Raw genomic sequence first — 17195 nt, 5'->3', positions numbered from 1 at the left:
GGGGAAAGATGTAAAATTTACTCCCTCTCCAGGTGTCTCGTCAGTGGCTTCTCAGAAATTTGGGGAAGCAGCAAGAACGAAGTCTATGTGTAAACTGAGATTTAAGAATTACTAGCAGAGTCTGTTTGCCGTCCTCCTCACCGCTGCTGTGGAGGGCTGATGAGCTTGACTGATTTTCCAACGGGAGCAGGACTCTGAAGGCTCTATTATGGAGAAGTAGGGAAACATTCAAGAAGAACTATACCAAACCCTGTTTCTTAACCCCAGACTGTAGAAAAAATATTTTGCTTTCACTCTGAAAGAAATTTCATGCAAAAAGGAAAGAGGTACACAAATCTACCCATACGTGCGTGTGCACGAATACACACATGCCTGCTCCCACACATATGTTTGCACACATGTGCATGCTCACATGCATCCTTACACATGCGTGTGCGCGCCCGAACAGCATCCACACCATGAGCACTCTCCAGTCCGTGTCTATGTGGACACTGATGTCTGTTGCAGGGGCCGAGCCTGTCTTAAGGTCACCTATATTTTTCCAGCTGGGATCCAAAATGGTGGGCACTTGCTTCCTCTGTCCCTTGCTGGCTCTGTCTTGCCTTTCTGTGTTTCCCAGGCAGGTCAGAGTCGCATGAGTTAATCCAGCCTCACAAAGATGCCGTCATAATCACAGTAATCCCTTGCACTGTGATTCTCTCCTTCTAGCATCATCGCAACCCCACGAGGCTGCTGTTAACATTCCCATTTGTTAGAAGAGGGGCTGAGAAATAAGGAAGCTAATTCAATGGCTAGTTAGTTGCACATTCAGGATTAGAGCTCATGTCCCGGGACTTCCAGTCCAGAGCCCAAGCGACACATTTACATAAGAACAGGGGAGCCCCAGTACTGCTTAATATACAAAGGGAAGTGGATGCAGACTTTGGACCAGTAAGAGTCGGAATGGCTTTATGATGGATGGACACACCACCGGGGACAAAATAAGAAGGGTATTGACAAGGACCAGGACTCGGCAATCCCAGCATTTGGACTGGGGTGTAGGAACTCGTGGAGAGACTATAGAGGAGGGTAGAGGGGTGGAGAAGAACTTGAATGTTTCAAAAAACAAGATTTGCTACTTGAGCAACCAAGTGCCCTTTGAAACTTCCTGGACCAGCGTCTGATCTAGTGGGAAACTCTATTCAGAAAGAAGTATCACTGTCCATGAGAAGGATGAATAGAGGTCTTAAGGGAGAACAGATAGGAATTTTGGATACTCTCAGTTGTTTTTTTTCACACACAGAACAAGTCTGTTTTCAGAAGGCAGGATTCAAGACAGAGAACTTGAGTAGAAAGTACACACGGGGCCTCCAATATTGGCCTGTCAGAGCCCCCCATGATCAGAACTGGGAGGCTGGAGAGAGCACACTTTGGTTCAGACATTCAGATTAGCTTTAGGATTTAATATTCATACAATATATCATAATCAGATGTCTTATTATGAGTGATTCCCTCGATTCTTTCAAACCAAAGGGATGATGAATGTCTTTGAGGCATCATATTTTGGCTCAGTCTTGTCCTGAATCAACCTCTGTATTTAGAGTGGGACCAAGTGCTGGGGAGAAGGAAGATTTCTCCCCAATGGGGCGATGAGGGGGCAACCCCCATGCAGAGCACTCTTCATGCTGATTTCTGACCAGATGCCTACCCTGAGAATGGCAGTTGTTCAAATCCCAGCCCTTTTCTCCGAACCATGCAGCTGACCCTCAGCTGAGCCCAGGCCTCTGGCACCGGGGTCAGGGAGGACAGGAATCTGAAGGCTATGTCTAGCATCAAGCAGGGCATCTGAGGATGCAAAGAAGTGAAACCGGTTTTTGCTCTTTCAGAGAATATATATGAGGTGCCTATCCCTGAGTGAGGATAGAAATGAGGTCACATTTACATAAATTCTCCAAAGTACCATGGCTCCTATCTGCTTCCTAAGTGAAACCACAGCCTCTCGCAGACTCTCTCCCTCCTCCAGTGTCTCCTCCAGTGGTCGAGTCTCTGGTGCATTCCACCTCCATGGACTGCCGTTGGCATCTGGAGTTTATAGACCACTGACCTCCCCAGCATCTACCCTTCTCTAGAATATCTGAGAAGATCCACATCCTCCAGTTAAGTCCATCCTCAAGATGAGGCATCCCTCTTGCCTGCAATAGAGAAATCTCATGAGCACACCATAGTTCCGTCCTGCACCTTCCCTGAAGGCTGGGTTTTCAGTCTCACATCACCCTCAGATGGGGCGTCAGCAGCCCTGTCCAGCTTGAGAAGCCCCTGGGCCCTTCCCATTTCCTCACACAGCCTGAGGGAAGCTCACCACAGGCCCCCCTCCCCCTCACTGCAAATGGCCCCTGCCGTGCTTCGGACTTCACTTCAACAGGAGACCAAGTGCCCCCACACACATTTCCTCAATACAATGGACTATGAAACCGAGGGCAGAATAATTTCCTGGGAGGGAAAGAAAAAAGCTGTTATTTCTATCTTCCCCATTAATTATAAGTAAAGGGAGCAGGGGATATATTTTTTTTTTCAAATAAATAGAATGTTCAGCCTACACAAGGGCCGTGCTTGTCAATGTTGAATGGCCAGCTCCCCCAAAGCGGGGGTAGTGCTGAGTTACCAATTTCAGGGGTTTAAATCCTCCCACCGTGGCTGATTTCAAGCTACCGTGTGAAGTGAACCAACTCTCACAATCCTGGAAAGTTAACAGTTGGCTTTCATAAGCCCTTGTGGGTGGCATCCACACTCCACCGACAGGCCTTCCAACGCACGCAGAAGGATAAAATACTGTCTTTTCCCTAAGAAAAACGTCTAATCTAGTTGGGAGACAAAAATCAACTCAAGAAATATTTAGGAAATCGCACAAGACCAAATAAAATCAGAGTCTGGGTTGTGAGACAAGAGTCTGAGGCATCGTTAGGAAGGGATGGAGCCAAGTCTTTTCAGAATCTCTGTGGAGAAGAAAGTGTTGGGCCTCGTCAGGCAGAAGTGGGAGCTGGTTTTCCAGAGGGAAAGAGCAGCATGAACAAGACGCGTGAGTGGAAACCATGTGCTCTGTTGGGGGCGCTGAGACCAGCCTGGCTGCACCTGGGAGACCTGAGCTAACGGATTCTGAGCTCCCGAGAGAAAAGAGAGGGCAGGGTCACAAAGATTTGGAAAGATGACCCTCAAAAGATAAATGAAAATCTCTCCAGGTCAGAATAAAAAAAAAAAAAAAAAGATTTGGAAAGATGAGGAGTTGGCATCAGGAGGTACCCATGCTTTCGGACTCTGAGGGGCCACTGTGACCAAGTGGGACAAACCCAGGATTCCAGGTCAGCTAGACCTGGGTTCAAATCCCTCCCTTGCAATTGAACCAGTTACAAAATCTGGACTGAGTCACTCCACTGGTCCAAGCCCGATTCTGGGAAATGGGAACAATAGCACCACCTTCCCTCTGCAACTCACAGGTTTGCCGGGAGGAGCCGGCGAGAAACCTCACACAGGGATGATTTTAAAGCACTTACGTGCTCTATATGTCAAGTACTATTATCGCTTTCCTTCCTTCCGGGTCACTGAGCAGTTGAGTGTTGAAAGTTCTTGACTCGTGAAGGTGGGGGGGCAGGAAACGGCAGCTCTCATTCCTGGAGGGGAGGGAGGGTGTTGATGAGAACAAATCTAAGCGCGTTTTTAGCTGCCTGTGTGCTACAAATCACAGATACCCACAGGAGCCATTTTAGGCTCTGGGGCAAAGAAAGGACAAGGGGAAGGGATGCTGAGGAACCAGAATGGAGGCCTTGCTTCACGTGCAAGCGAAGAGGTAGATACGTCAGTCTCTGTCACATCAGGATCTAAAATCTTCAAAATCGTAGAAATTAAAGAAATGATTTCTAGGAGGGAATCTTTTTAATGAGTTCAGTTTAGCTGCACACCTCCCTTCCCTGGCCCAAAATAAAAGGAATAATGTGTTTTGCAAAATGTCATGGCCACCCTTCAAAGTAGCGGGAGTCATTCTGCCATGTCATGACACCAAATTAGAAATGGTCAGGAAAGACGTTTTACTTAAAAGAACGAACTAGTGGGGATGAGGAAACCAAGGAAAAGAAATCTGAGGCACGGTGGCAAAGAGAAATTGCTGCCTAACGAAACAACCAGGTCCTGATGATAAGAAAGGGGATGTCTGACCTCAAGGTCAGATGCTGTGCCATGCGATGGAGGCACCCTTCTTGGGGGGTGGGCTGCAAGTCAGGGTAAACCTCATCTTAATCTCCCTGCTTTCGTATCTTTCAGTAAAGACAGAGGCTGGTTTGATGGTCGGTTGATTGCGTCAAACGGTATTTTTCTGTTCTTCACATTTTTGTTTCCCTCCATAGTGGCGTGCTTGATAATTCAGGAGGGAAAATACTTGTTCGGAAAGTCGCTGGACAATCTGGCTACAAAGGGAGTTACTCCAATGGCGTGCAATCATTGTCGCTGCCACGCTGGAGAGAGTCCTTCATTGTCTCAGGTAGGCCCGTGCTCTGGAGAGGCCCCGCCGTGCCCGGGCGCTTGGCCTAAGTGACCTCACGGGATGAAGTGTGCTCTTTTCAATGTTCTATTGGCTTTAGTGCGTGGCCCGACTCATTTCATCAAAATCTGAAGCATCAGCTCTTCCGATAATTAGGATCATGAAACAATAAATCATAATGATGGTGATAAATCACTACAAAGTCTGGAAATATTAGAAGGCTCCAATTGCTCATTTTAAACACGCTGCAGCTACCCGTAAATCCAGTCAAACTTTTAATGAAGTGAATTACATTTAATAACTTGGGTTCTTTTTAACTATTCCTTTAGTGAGGCCAAATAGGTCTCATATCTGGATCCTCATTTCTTGATATTTCTGGCAAATGGATAGGGATATAGGCTCTTAGAGAACCAAGCTACTATTTTGAGATTTCTTTTTGTTTAATTAATTGTTTAACTAGTCAGTTCTTGCTCTCTAGCTCCTTAGGATTTTTGCAGACAATCATTTTCACTCTTTACTTCTCTCTTCCAATGAGGTGATGTCAGTGAGCTAATGACTAGTGTGATTTCACAGTGAAAAGGTAACCAAGTATCTATTATCATGACCTGCCCTTGCCTATTTTTGTGACATTCCCCCAACCTAACCTTTTATTTTGAATTTTAATTGAAAGAAAAATTAAAAGAACACTACAATGAATACCCACATTCCCTTCACCTAGCAACATTTGCTTTATCTATCTACCTATCATTTATTTTATTTTGTTCTAATCCCTGTGAAAATAAGCCGCAAGGCATCATGACACTTCATCTCTCAATACTTCAGCACAAACCTGGTAAAAACAAGAATATTTTCCTAAATAACCAATTACCAATACCACCCCTAAAAAATTAACACTGATACAATAATGTTATCTAACAAATAGTTCTTATTCAATTATATCCGGTTATCCTAAAATAGTCTTCGTAGCAAGTTCTTCCTCTTCTTAGTCCTCCTCCTCTCTCCTTCCTTCCCCTTCCTCCCTTCCTCCTTCCCTCCCTCTCCCTCTCTCTCTCTCTTTCTTTCTGATCCACAGTCTAATAAAAACCATCCATTGCATTTGGTTGGCACGTCTGTTTACTCTCTTTTAATCTAGAATGAGCTACCACCGCAGCACCTTTTTTGGTCACGAATGGCAACGACATTTTTGAAGTCCCAGCCAGTTGTCTAGTGCTGTGTCTCACAAACACGTCCAGCTATTTCCTCATGATTGGATTCACGTTAACTACTTTGCCAAGGGTCCTACCTAGGTAGTATCCTAGCCTATCCATTCTGCCGTATCACAGTGGCCCTCTCAGGAGGCACAATAATGCCAGTTTGTCCAGTCGTTGGTGATGCTACAGTTGACTGGTTGGATACATTACAATCTCTCTCCATGGTAAAGATACCTTGTAATTAATAAGTAATCTGTAGGGTGATACTTCCAAACAGCATGAATAACTCATTCCCCAACAAATTCACCCAATGGTTTTAACATCTGTCGGTGATCCTTGCAGTAGCAAGAATTGCACTAGAAATTAAAAAATTATGATTGTTCTAATCCCGTCATTCCTTCCACATTTATTAGCAAGTATTCTTATATAAAGAAGAGGGGTATTTCCCCCTCTCTACACCTATTTTTTCAAGTACCACTATGGACTCATGGATTGTTTTCGAAAATATGTTATAATCCATTATTATCATTATTCTTTTTGGCACTCAGATTTTCCAAGTTTGGCCAGTGGGAGCCCTTCAGGCTTTTTTTTTTTTTTTGACATGTCCTGATTGGTGTTTGAGCACAACACAGTGTCCTATCACCATCTTATACTCGCCTTACTCTGGGCCTTGAATCTCCCATTTTCTTCAAAAAGGCTTCACATGATTTTAAATAGATTCTAACAAAGCTTCCTGGCACCCCAACAAGATTAGGAGCCATGTCACTCTCCTGAGAAACCACCTATGGAAGGACCAATTAAAGCAAGGAGGGGAGAAATATTTTGTAACATAGTAGATCTTCTAGTCTAGGTAGTTTTCTGGTACCTTTATGTGTCCCAAGCCCCAACTCCTACTATCCTCCATGGACCAGAGTTTTAACAGAACTACAAAGAGACCTTTTAGGGTTCTTCACAACTTGAGCAGTCCCTGCTTCCTCTTGCCTGCAGAATTCTGCACACCCAGGGCTCAAATTAAATGGGTTTCTATGTCAGATAGTGGAAAGTCATCAAACATCTGAGAGAATGCAGAATAGGGGCCATATGAAAATGCTAATATCTAGAATCCAAATGTGTCAAATATAGAGAGAAATATAATCTCTACATAGGTGTTTACCAAGTTGCTCCTGGCTAAGTAAGAATGTTTCAATCTTAAGTGCATAGCCTGCAATTCAAGAATCCCAACAGAGGTTTAAAAAGAAAAATTAACTCCAAGAGAGTAGAGATGTTTGGAGTTTTGTAAATGAAAATCAGTCTGCTGAGATTATTCCCTATAAATCTCAACTTCCGTGTCCCCTCATTTCACGTAGTGACATTTAACCAAAACGCTTCTTGCCAATTATAACAAACGTGTGCTTCTGCAACGCCTAGGAGCCTCTTCCGAATGGGTGAACAGGGAGAGCTCATTGCAGCATAAGGGCATTGACTGGCCAGTAGCCAAGGCTTGTTCCCCACTATCTGGGGGCTCAAGTTTAGCTGGATTGGGTCCGAATCCTCCTCTGAGGGCTCAGGTGCCTCCGTGACCTCTCTCTAGGTTTTTATTTCTAATTTTCACAGATCACTGTGCTTTTAGTTAATTCACTTTGGCGGGCGGGGACGGGAGCAGGACCTGGGATGTGCATTTTTGGTCAGCACAATCTTTTGACAGTCCAGGGATAGGCAAGGTCAGAGAGGGACCTCCTAATACAGCCCATTTGTTCTTTGATCCACATTTCAGAAAACTGAGCTCATGTTCCTTTTCCTTCTGAATAGAAGCAGAAAGAACCAGAGGATTTCAGATGTGAGAAGAGTAAACAGAGGGAGATGATGTCTCTGCAGTGCGCTCTGTTGATAAAGTGAGGCCTGCAGCCGTGGGGCCCTCCTTGGGTCCGAAAGAACCTCAGTCACTGTTGTTTGGAGGCGGCCCAGACAAGGGTGGGGGACCTGGAAAGGCCAAGCTCTGTTCCCCCGGGGCTGGCGGGGGGGACTTGAATGAGATGAAATAACTCCATAAGCCCAAACATTTTGCCTCATCACCACTTTGAGTGATATTTATAGGTAATGTCAGCATAGAATCTTCACATCTCTCTGGTAACATATAGTTCCAAAAGAGTTTAACTCTTTTTTTCATTAGATCCCTACAACCTAATGTAGTAAATTGGCCTATATCGTTGTCCATATTTCCCGAATGAGAAAAATGAGAGTCTCAGTGATTGAGGCAGCTAATTAATGGCAAATTGGAACAGAAACCTAGAGGTTCTTATTCCCAATGCCAGGCCCTTTCTGAGCCCCTGTCATTCCGTCTGCTTCCTGACTCTGCAATCCCTTGTATCAATAGGGCTTTTGGCAAAATCGTGCTCTAGATTCTGTCCCACCCCTCAGGCTCTCCATACGACACTCCTCACTGTCTCCTCCCCAGGCCTATCCTATAAAACTACTTCCTTAGATTGTACATTAAAATTCTTTCCTTATCAGATGTAAATATTAGATAACAGGTGAGACCCCTCTGAGTTGTAACAGAGATCTAAGCATTAAGGTATTCCTTTTCTGAATAAATACTTATTGAGCATCTCCTACATTGCAGACACTGCTCTAGATGCTGATCCGACAGTTACCAAGTGAGACGGATCCCCCACCTTCGGGGGTGAGGGGAGGCTTCTATATCCCAACTGACACTTTCCATCTCATTGTGGAGCAAAACTCCTGTGGTGGAATGTCAGGCATCATTTCCTGGTGGAGGGAGGCTTTGTAGACTGCAGCCTTCTCAGGCAATTTTCAGTCCTATCAGGCTTAGTACCTCCTTATCCAGCCCCGATCACCTGATCGTTTTTCTTTTTTATGCCTCCCTTGTTTCCCTGATACATATTAACATTTCTTCTCCTCATCTGGCCTCTAAACTCTCTTTCCCTAGGTGGGCAACAAATGCTTATTTTGAAACCTACTTTTAGGTTTCTCTAGTGCCATGGAATTCAAATGGATCCCACTGGGTCCGTGAAAGGGAAAGAGAGCTATTCTGCAAGGCTAGCCTGTGACCAGAGCTCTGGGGCGTCCAGAAGGAGAGCGTGGGGGAGTGTTTTTACATCCATCTACTGACCTAATTAAACATTCAACACCACATGTATGAAAACCTTAGCTTATATGTCACATCTTCATGAGCAGAATAAGGGTTACTAATGGGAACTCTGAGTCATGGACATTTTATTGCTTCCTTTCTAATATTAATAAAACGCAAGCTCTATAGGAAAACAAAACATCTCTTGACTTTCTTATTGTAATCAACAATTCACCTGGGCGGGGGGAGACTGATGGATTTATTGAACTCCAGAGAGATAAATAGGAAGGAGGGAATCAACTTACCAGAACAGAACCATCTAAAACTTCTAGCTCTAGAAATAAATAATTTTTTTCCTTTTTTTTTTCTTTTTTGCAGAAAGTAAACCCCAAAAGGGTGTAACCTACCCATCGGCTCTTACATATTCATCAACGAAAAGCCCCCCTGCCAAAACAGGCAAGTGTTCACGTGTGATTTCATCTAAACCTTCCGAGTTTATAAACACGTGTTTTATTAACATCTTAACTGGTCAAGCTCCACTGACTCCGGCAATATTATAACAGGTGCCAAGAACTTGGGCACAGAAATCAAGGGGATCAGATGGCTAGGCTGAAGGATGATGCTTTAGTTTTTGGGTTTTGTTTTTGCAATTCCAAGATGACATCTATGTTTGTGTCATTTGCATTCAGGATGACGGCTGCCTTAGATTGTACTGTATTGTTGCTTTAGAAGATGACAGGTCAGGGGTGCCTGGGTGGCTCAGTCGGTTAAGCGTCTGCCTTCGGCTCAGGTCATGATCCCAGGGTCCTGGGATGGAGCCCCACGTCCGGTTCCCTGCTCTGTGGGGAGCCTGCTTCTCCCTCTCTCTCTGCCTGCCGCTCTGCCTACTTGTGCTCTCTCTATCTCTCTGTCAAATAAATAAAATCTTTAAAAAAAAAAAAGAAGAAGAAGATGACAGGACATTCTGTCTAGAAACGTCCCCTGGCCACTGAGAGGGGAAACGCTGTCTCTGCTCAGGTAGGAAATGAAGGGAAGCAACGGGGATGGTGTGGTGTATGTGTTCACAGAAAGCAACTCATGGAAATACCCCAAGCCAAAGATACACTGTTTATGAGGTTGTGTGGATCCAGCTTCCTGTGAACCACAAACGGAGTACAGGTGGACCGCAGACAAGGAAAATACCTTTTCCTAGGTTTCTGTGTTAAAGCGGGAGCTGGGCTATGCATTATTGTCTTTGGGGGCACTTTGATTTCCCACACAAAGAGAAAGGATAAACATCCCTTTCCAACATACACATAAAAGGGATACTTGGGGTCTCGCCCAGCTTCTAGAGGAACTGCTCCTTAAAATTATAGTCTCATTAAAGAGTAAGCTTTCACCAGTTCAAATAAAAAAATCCCAGTGAGAACCGTAAAAAGGTGGCCCCCTTTGTGGCTACCCAAATGATAAAATTCCTACAGAAAGTGGGGGAAGCAGATGAGATGAAGACGTGAGGGCCAGCAGTTGGTTCCTCCGGTCTTGGCATGCCCCTATAAAATGCTTCTTAATCCGTCCAAGACTGTGAGTTAACAGGTAAATCAGGTTAGGATGACCCCCTCAAAGCATAATAACCTTCTTCCACAGGAAAATATCTCACTCAAAAAAGTAGAAAGCACCTTCAAAAAATAAAAATCAAAAGCATCTCGATTTGCCTGGTGCAGCTCCTGCGGAGGACGGACATTCCTAAGACTTAAATGCTGTTTCCCCAGGCAGTTAGCAACCATCATGCAGGCAGCTGTTACTTGGCTAGAGTCTCAGGCTACTCTGAGCTAAATACAAACAGGTAAGTGTTGGTTTGTAGAAGCTCATCAAACCCAAGAAGGCACGCTGCTGGCGTTACAGTAAAAGAAAAAGGAAAGTAAATCTTTATTAGAGGCTGCTGAGCAAGAGTGGCAGGAGAACCCCCCTCCTGGTTCCCTTTGGTCATCGGCCCAGCCCCTCCCTCCGGAGGCAAATCAAGCTGAAGTTTATGATGATATGTTTGATTTCCTAAGAACCTCCTGCCCTCGCTGTCTATCCCCACCAAGACCACCCCCTGCCCCGGTCTTGAGAGTAAGACAGTTTCCACCAGAACTCTACAGTGGTCTTGGGCCACCCTCTGATGGGAACCACGTTCAGGAATCTTGAGGCTATTTGTGACTTGCCTTCCACTTTGTTCCCCTTTTGAGGAAAAACATACAGAATTTGGAATCAAACAAATGTGGGTCCAAATCCTGGCTCTGCTACCTTATGTACATTCCTTGACCTCTTGGAATACATGGGAATTCTTGGATTGGCTTCCAGGATTGTGTTTAATATCAAATGTGAATGCTTATGTAAAAGAGGCCGTCACAGTTGTCTGGCACATAGTCGATGCTCAATGAATATTAGATTTCCTGCCCCCGTGTGTAATCCTGAGGCCTGTAGTGAGTTAGTGGCGGGAAAAGCCAAGTCCTCCCCCATCACTCCGACCTCCAGGCATTGCTGTTAAACTGGCTTCAGTGTCTTTTTCATGGCGCCTCACATTTGACACCTGCTGAAAGCACTGTTTTCCACTGGGGCAAGGAGACGTGTGACATAACATGATGACAAACGTCAGCTCCTGCCATTGCTCGAATACCTACCACGTGGCAAGCAGACATGATCTCTAATTATGACAACAGCCCTGCCAGGTAGGTCCAACCATCCCCATTTTTCAGCAAAGGAAGCCAGGCTCAAAGAACTTTAGTGGCCAAGCTGGTGAGAGCTGAAGTCAGAAGTCCAGTCTAACATTGCCTGGCGGTTCTCAAATCAGATTTCCAATGCCCATCCCAGATCCAGTGAATCAGAATCTATGTGGTTAGGGCCCTGGGGCCTGCATTTTAACACTATGATCTAATGATGAATCAAGTGTAGGGAGCTCTGAGGACCTCCTACTGCTGCTGAGAAGGTAGTTGTCTACAACTGTTCATGACCTCGGGGCGCCTGGGGGGCTCAGTCTGTTAAGTGTCTGCCTTCAGCTCACGTCATGATGCCAGGGTCCTGGGATCGAGCCCCACATTGGGCTCCCTACTCGGTGGGGATTCTGCTTCTCCTTCTGCCTCTCCCTCTGCTCATGCTCTCTCTCACTCTCTTTCTCTCAAATAAATAAAATCTTAAAAAAAAACTGTTCATGACCTCGTCCAAAGAGTAATATGTTAACAGCCTAAAGGAAGTTTTTTATATGTTTTCCCATGAAAATCTTTGAAAAGATTTCCATGAAACTTCCATGTATTTGAGTTTATATGGAGAAACTATTTTACTGGTTTCATTTTTTTTTTAAAGATTTTACTTATTTATTTGACAGAGAGAGACACAGTGAGAGAAAGAACACAAACAGGGGGAGTGGGAGAGGGAGAAGCAGGCTTCCCGCCGAGCAGGGAGCCTGATGCGGGGCTCGATCCCAGGATCCTGGGATCATGACCTGAGCTGAAGGCAGACGCCCAACAACTGAGCCACCCAGGTGCCCCAACTGGTTTCATTTTAATTTGCTCAAAAGGAACCAGGTACTATGAAGAATTCATTTTGGGTCACATCCAGCATTACGTTCAGTAAGGAATCGGGAGCAATTGGGGTAGAGCTTTTTCTCTCTTCATCTTAAAGACAGTTCTATTCCGTGCAGGAGAGCAAGCAGAAACAACAGCCCGTGGGAGACCATGGAAAACCAGAGATGGACCTGTTGGTTGAATTGATGACATGCTTGAAAGTATCTGTTTTAAGCAAGTAACACAAATGGCTGTCATCAGGATATTTAATCTGTTCTCCAGCAATCAGTATTAGTAAAGGAAGACTGGGGTATTTAGAAACCTCAGAATTATGCAATGGTGTGATAAAAAAATAATTCATAATTTCAATATCTAGTAAGTGTAAGGTGGCAAAAATGTTCATTATTGCTAGAAGTTTTATTTTTTAATTTAATTATGGTTTAATTAATAATTTGCAAGTAAAATGTACTGTAGGTTTTATATATTGCTTTCCAAATTAATAATTTCATCCTATTTCATAAAATATACAAGTCATTCTGTTAAATGGCTTTTCCCTTTATGAAGTAGGTCCAACCTGGGCCTGCATCCCCCTGCCAAGGCACTAATGCTTCATGGCATTTACCGGAGGGTGAGACAGAAGACTATTCTGGAGAAATTAGAAACTTCCCTAGGACTTGTTATGAACGCTCACTGCCTTTGAAGTCACGGAAATGTCATAAATCACACAGGTTCGGTCTTGCCCAAGGATGGCGTGAAGACTGGCTGAACCCCCAAGGCCACTGCCAGCTCTTTAGCAATTTGTCTGGCACGGTCTACGGGCAGGTTTAAAGGTGACCTACTGTTAGCAACAACAGGGTGAATGAGAGATCCGTCTCCTGCCCCGATGGCCCAATGCCCGTGAGAGCAGACTGAAGGGCCAAACTCCCACCCGTGCCCGGGGCACCGTCGACCGGCCTGCTGTCCTGAGTCACTGCTGTGATCCCTGCAGAAGGTGGCGGCGGCAGGGTGACAAATGCCCAGATGCCAGTGCTGGGTAGTGAGTCTACATGCCCCGCCACACGTCTGTCCGCATGGCTGGTCCGCAGCCACAGGGTGTCAAAGGGGAAGTTGGGTGGTTCACAGAAGCGTGCAGCGCCTTCTCATCTCACACGCGGTCCTCTTGGCTGCTTTTTTGTGCACCAGAGATGCATCAGCCCTAAGCAGAGTCAAAAGCTAGAGCTAGGATGCAGTGGGTAAGCTGAAAAAATGTCCCCCGACCAAAGATACCCCTGTCCTAGTCCCTGGAATCTGTGGATTCTTCCATATCTGGCAAAACACCAACCGGGAGAGGGAGGGGGGCTTTGTGGATGGGATTAAGTTAAGGCTCTTTAGATGGGGAGGTTATCCTGAATCGTCTGGGGCAGGGGGACAGAGGGAGATCTGATACACATGCAGGAGAAGGTCATATGAAGATGGAGCAGAGAGACACCTGAGGATGTCGGCCGTGAAGCCTGGAGGGGGGTGGCCACACGCCAAGGAATGCCAGCAGGTGCCAGACAATGGAAGAGGCAGCTTCTGTACCTGGCGTACCTGCCATGGGGCTCAGGAGACCCATGTAACTGGTGGCTGTTTTTCCCTCCCAGGACTGGGGCACTGTTCAGTTTGGGGGCCATTTTGTGTCTCCTTCTGGCACAGACCCATGGCTATCAATTCAATAGCCAATGCCCACTGGGTAGCCATTTTTCCCCTTGCCCTGAACCTTCAGAGAAACTATCAGGGCATGCAGAATACTAATAAATTGAGACTTGTTTAAAATCGTGGAAACAATCTAAATAATTACAAATGAATGAAGAGCCCAACTTAGAAGTAGAATCTAGATGATCCTTACCATCTAATTATTTCTGTCACCCCATTTTACAGATGAGAAAACTGGGACCCAGAGGAGTTAGTTGACTAGCCATGAACCAATCTAAGCTAGAACATCTAGAATGCATTCTCTAAGAGTCAATCATAGAGAAAGCCCCAAGGGTTCCTTCCATCCCTAGGTCAATGCTAACTGACACAGAAGGAAAGAAAGAGAGAGGGAGGAAGGAGGGAAGGAAGGAGGATGAAAGACAGAAAGAAAAAGAAAGTTCATGAACCATTGCTTCTGGCGTCTGGCAAATTAATTTCACTGTTAATCGAGTTCTACCCTCTCTATGTTGCTGTATTTAAATATTTTTTAAAATTGTTTAAATATTTTATTGTTATTTAGTGTTTGGTTTGTTTATTGGCTCATTGCTCCATCCAGGTTGTACATTCCTTTCAGACAGGTGGATCTTATCCTCTACAGCAGCTAGCACAGATCTTTGCTCAAAGCTAGCATTCAATAAACATTTATTTTGTTTCTGTACTCAAGAGCCTACCAACGATTTTGTAGGCCCCAGTATCATTTCATCTCTTTTACAGGTGAGGCGACAAAAGCCTATCAGAAGCCACCAGTCCCAGGAACAACCGCACAGCCGGTCACCCTGATGCAGGTAACGGGAGCCCCGGCCACCGAAGCCACCCACACCAGCCTGCCAAAGCCATCCCCATCCACAGGTTCTACCACCAGCAGCCTCAGACCACAGCCTGTGGGCCACAGGAGCTGGGAGCTGGGTCAGTAGGTAGACTGTGTGTTGTCATGTGCTAGCAAAGTAGGAGACTGGGCTTTCTGAATGCTTGTGTGGAGTGCCCATCTCCCACCTTTTGAGCTGGGTGAGGGTTCGTGCTAAGACCTGGGCCAGGAGTGGTTGTGTCCTTCCAGACTCAAGGGGTAGACTTGAGCCTAATGCTAATTCAGGACCAAGCTATGAGCTAAGCAAACCATGTAGAAGGGGCTGAAGACAGATTCAAGAGTGGGACTGTGGAAGGTAGAATATTACACAAAAGCTTCCTATTGCAAAATCCTCATTTCTCCAAGAGCTCAGCTGAAGGAATAGTGGTTTCAGTGGAAATACTGTTGGGTTTTAAGTGACACATTGTATATTCCTGGAAGTCTCCAAATATTAGAAGCAAACAAAACAAAACAAAACTCCTATAAGGAAAACCAGAGAGCTACATTTTTATTCCTTTTCTGATTGCTTTTTATGCATCCATCTCTTAAGTCATGTTTTAGCTTTTACCAAAGTCCATTTTATGAAATTAATCTCGGTAGTACATCAAACAGGACCTTAAGAGCTCATCTGAGAACCCCATCTCTAGTTTCTACACAGGCTTATATGCCAGCCGCCCAAGGCTAATAAGCACCCCTCTCACTTGTAAATATCTTCTGGCAAGAGCCTGGAAAATTCCGCAACAGGAGTGACACTTCTGTCTCAGCAGGCCTTTCTAAATATTTCCCACCTGGGGCCATTTTTTCCTTCCAGGAGGAAGTGCCGGGGTCTTGTTGTCTTCAGCGTCACCTCCAGCTTCCAGACATTTCCGCCACACAGCATGGCCCTTCCCCCTCCCATACGTATCAGAGCCCAGCCATGTATTCATCCTTTTCTCTGATAATATCACCACTTGCTAGGCGCTAGACACTCTTTGAAGCACCTTACAAACACTCGCCTAGGACATCCTCATACCAGCCCTCTGCAGTAGATCACAGTGGATGGACGACTTCTACTGTGACTAATCCCTCGTCCTGGTGAGGAACCGGGGCAGCAGGGCTGTGAGCAAGCCCGCCCAGCTCACACAGCTGAGAAACAGAACCCCCAGCAGCCGGGGTCTCCTGTGACTGGCCTGCAGCAGGCGCCCCTGCCATCCACGAGCGCCCCAGGCACGGATGAGGCCATCGCAGAAGCAGGCCGTTGGGCACCACCAACTCCCGCTGTGATGAGTAACAACAACAGTGGAAGGCAGGTCGGTCCAGGCTTCCCCAGGCCCCGCACACCGCGCACCCCTTTATTCAATGTTCCTAATGACTCTGCGAATCTAGGAGTATTATCAGGCCGTTCAATGAACGACCCATGGAAGAAACTATGATATAAAGTCCCCAAATAAAAATACCATAAAAATACTGTCTGGAATACATAGGACATTCCCCCCATCCCGTTCCCGTGTAACCCCGGCCGGCGGCCAGAGCACAGGCTCAGAGTGCCTGCCAGCGAGAGAAATGAATGGAAGGAAGGAAGGAAGGAAGAAGGAAGGAAGGAAGGAGGAAGGAAGGAAGGAAGGAAGGAGGAAGGAAGGAAGGAGGGAAGGAAGGGAAGGAAGAAAGGAAAGGAAGGAAGGGAAGGAAGAAAGGAAAGGAAGGAAGGAAGAGAAGGAAGAAAGGAAAGGAAGGAAGGAAGGAGGAAGAAAGGAAAGGAAGGAAGGAAGGAGGAAGGAAGGAGGAAGGAAGGAAGGAAGGAAGGAAGGAAGGAAGGAAGGAAGGAAGGAAGGAAGGGACGCTGGATGAGGGAGCCCCACAGCGAAGAGTTTTCCTCTTTCTGAACTTCAGGCTCTTGACTTTTAGAGCCCTTAATTCTTTCAAAGACTTCAGAGGACTTGAGTAAGTTGTTTGCTCCTGGGGCCTCCTTGGAGGAGGTCGATTTTTACATAACACATATAATTAAACATGTGGCATATTTATTTGGCTACACTGGGAGCCTGGAAATCCTGGGACACGTTGGGCCTTGCTTGTAGAAACCTCAACCACCTCAGGTTGTGGTTCCCACCCTGGCACAGTCTCATTATTCCTGGCCGGGGCACAGGGCCGTTGGCCGGTAGCCTCCCAGCCCATCGGCCTCCCTCTTCAACCTCGTCCAGCCCCCGCGCCCAGGCTGCCCCACAGACTGCCAGGCAAACAGTCAGAGCGAGGGCTCCGGCCCGCATCCACCGTAGCTGCCAAGAAAGGGGCCAAACTGGGCGGGGAGGAGGGGACAGAGGGCGAGAAAAAAATGATATTGCCAACTCAAAGGATTTTCTGTAGGAACGAAGAGAAG

General features: G+C 46.0%; 1 protein-coding gene across 2 annotated transcripts in view; it reads left to right on the top strand.

Annotated features, from left to right (window-relative positions):
* The window catches only part of VIT (vitrin), a 100400-nt gene that overhangs the window by 44670 nt on the left and 38535 nt on the right, over positions 1 to 17195 (top strand). For both annotated transcript variants that reach the window (XM_081796916.1, XM_081796917.1), the window contains exons 5-7: positions 4374 to 4507; positions 9143 to 9220; positions 14713 to 14904. In XM_081796916.1, coding sequence (XP_081653042.1) covers positions 4374 to 4507; positions 9143 to 9220; positions 14713 to 14904 — 404 coding nt within the window. The remainder of the gene's footprint in view (positions 1 to 4373; positions 4508 to 9142; positions 9221 to 14712; positions 14905 to 17195) is intronic.

The sequence above is a fragment of the Leptonychotes weddellii genome, chromosome 10 (assembly GCF_054177405.1).
Source record: "Leptonychotes weddellii isolate Sample4059 chromosome 10, ASM5417740v2, whole genome shotgun sequence".
In the NCBI taxonomy this organism is placed as follows: domain Eukaryota; kingdom Metazoa; phylum Chordata; class Mammalia; order Carnivora; family Phocidae; genus Leptonychotes; species Leptonychotes weddellii.
Note: the sequence above shows the minus strand (reverse complement) of the source record. Positions and strands in the feature narration are given on the sequence as shown.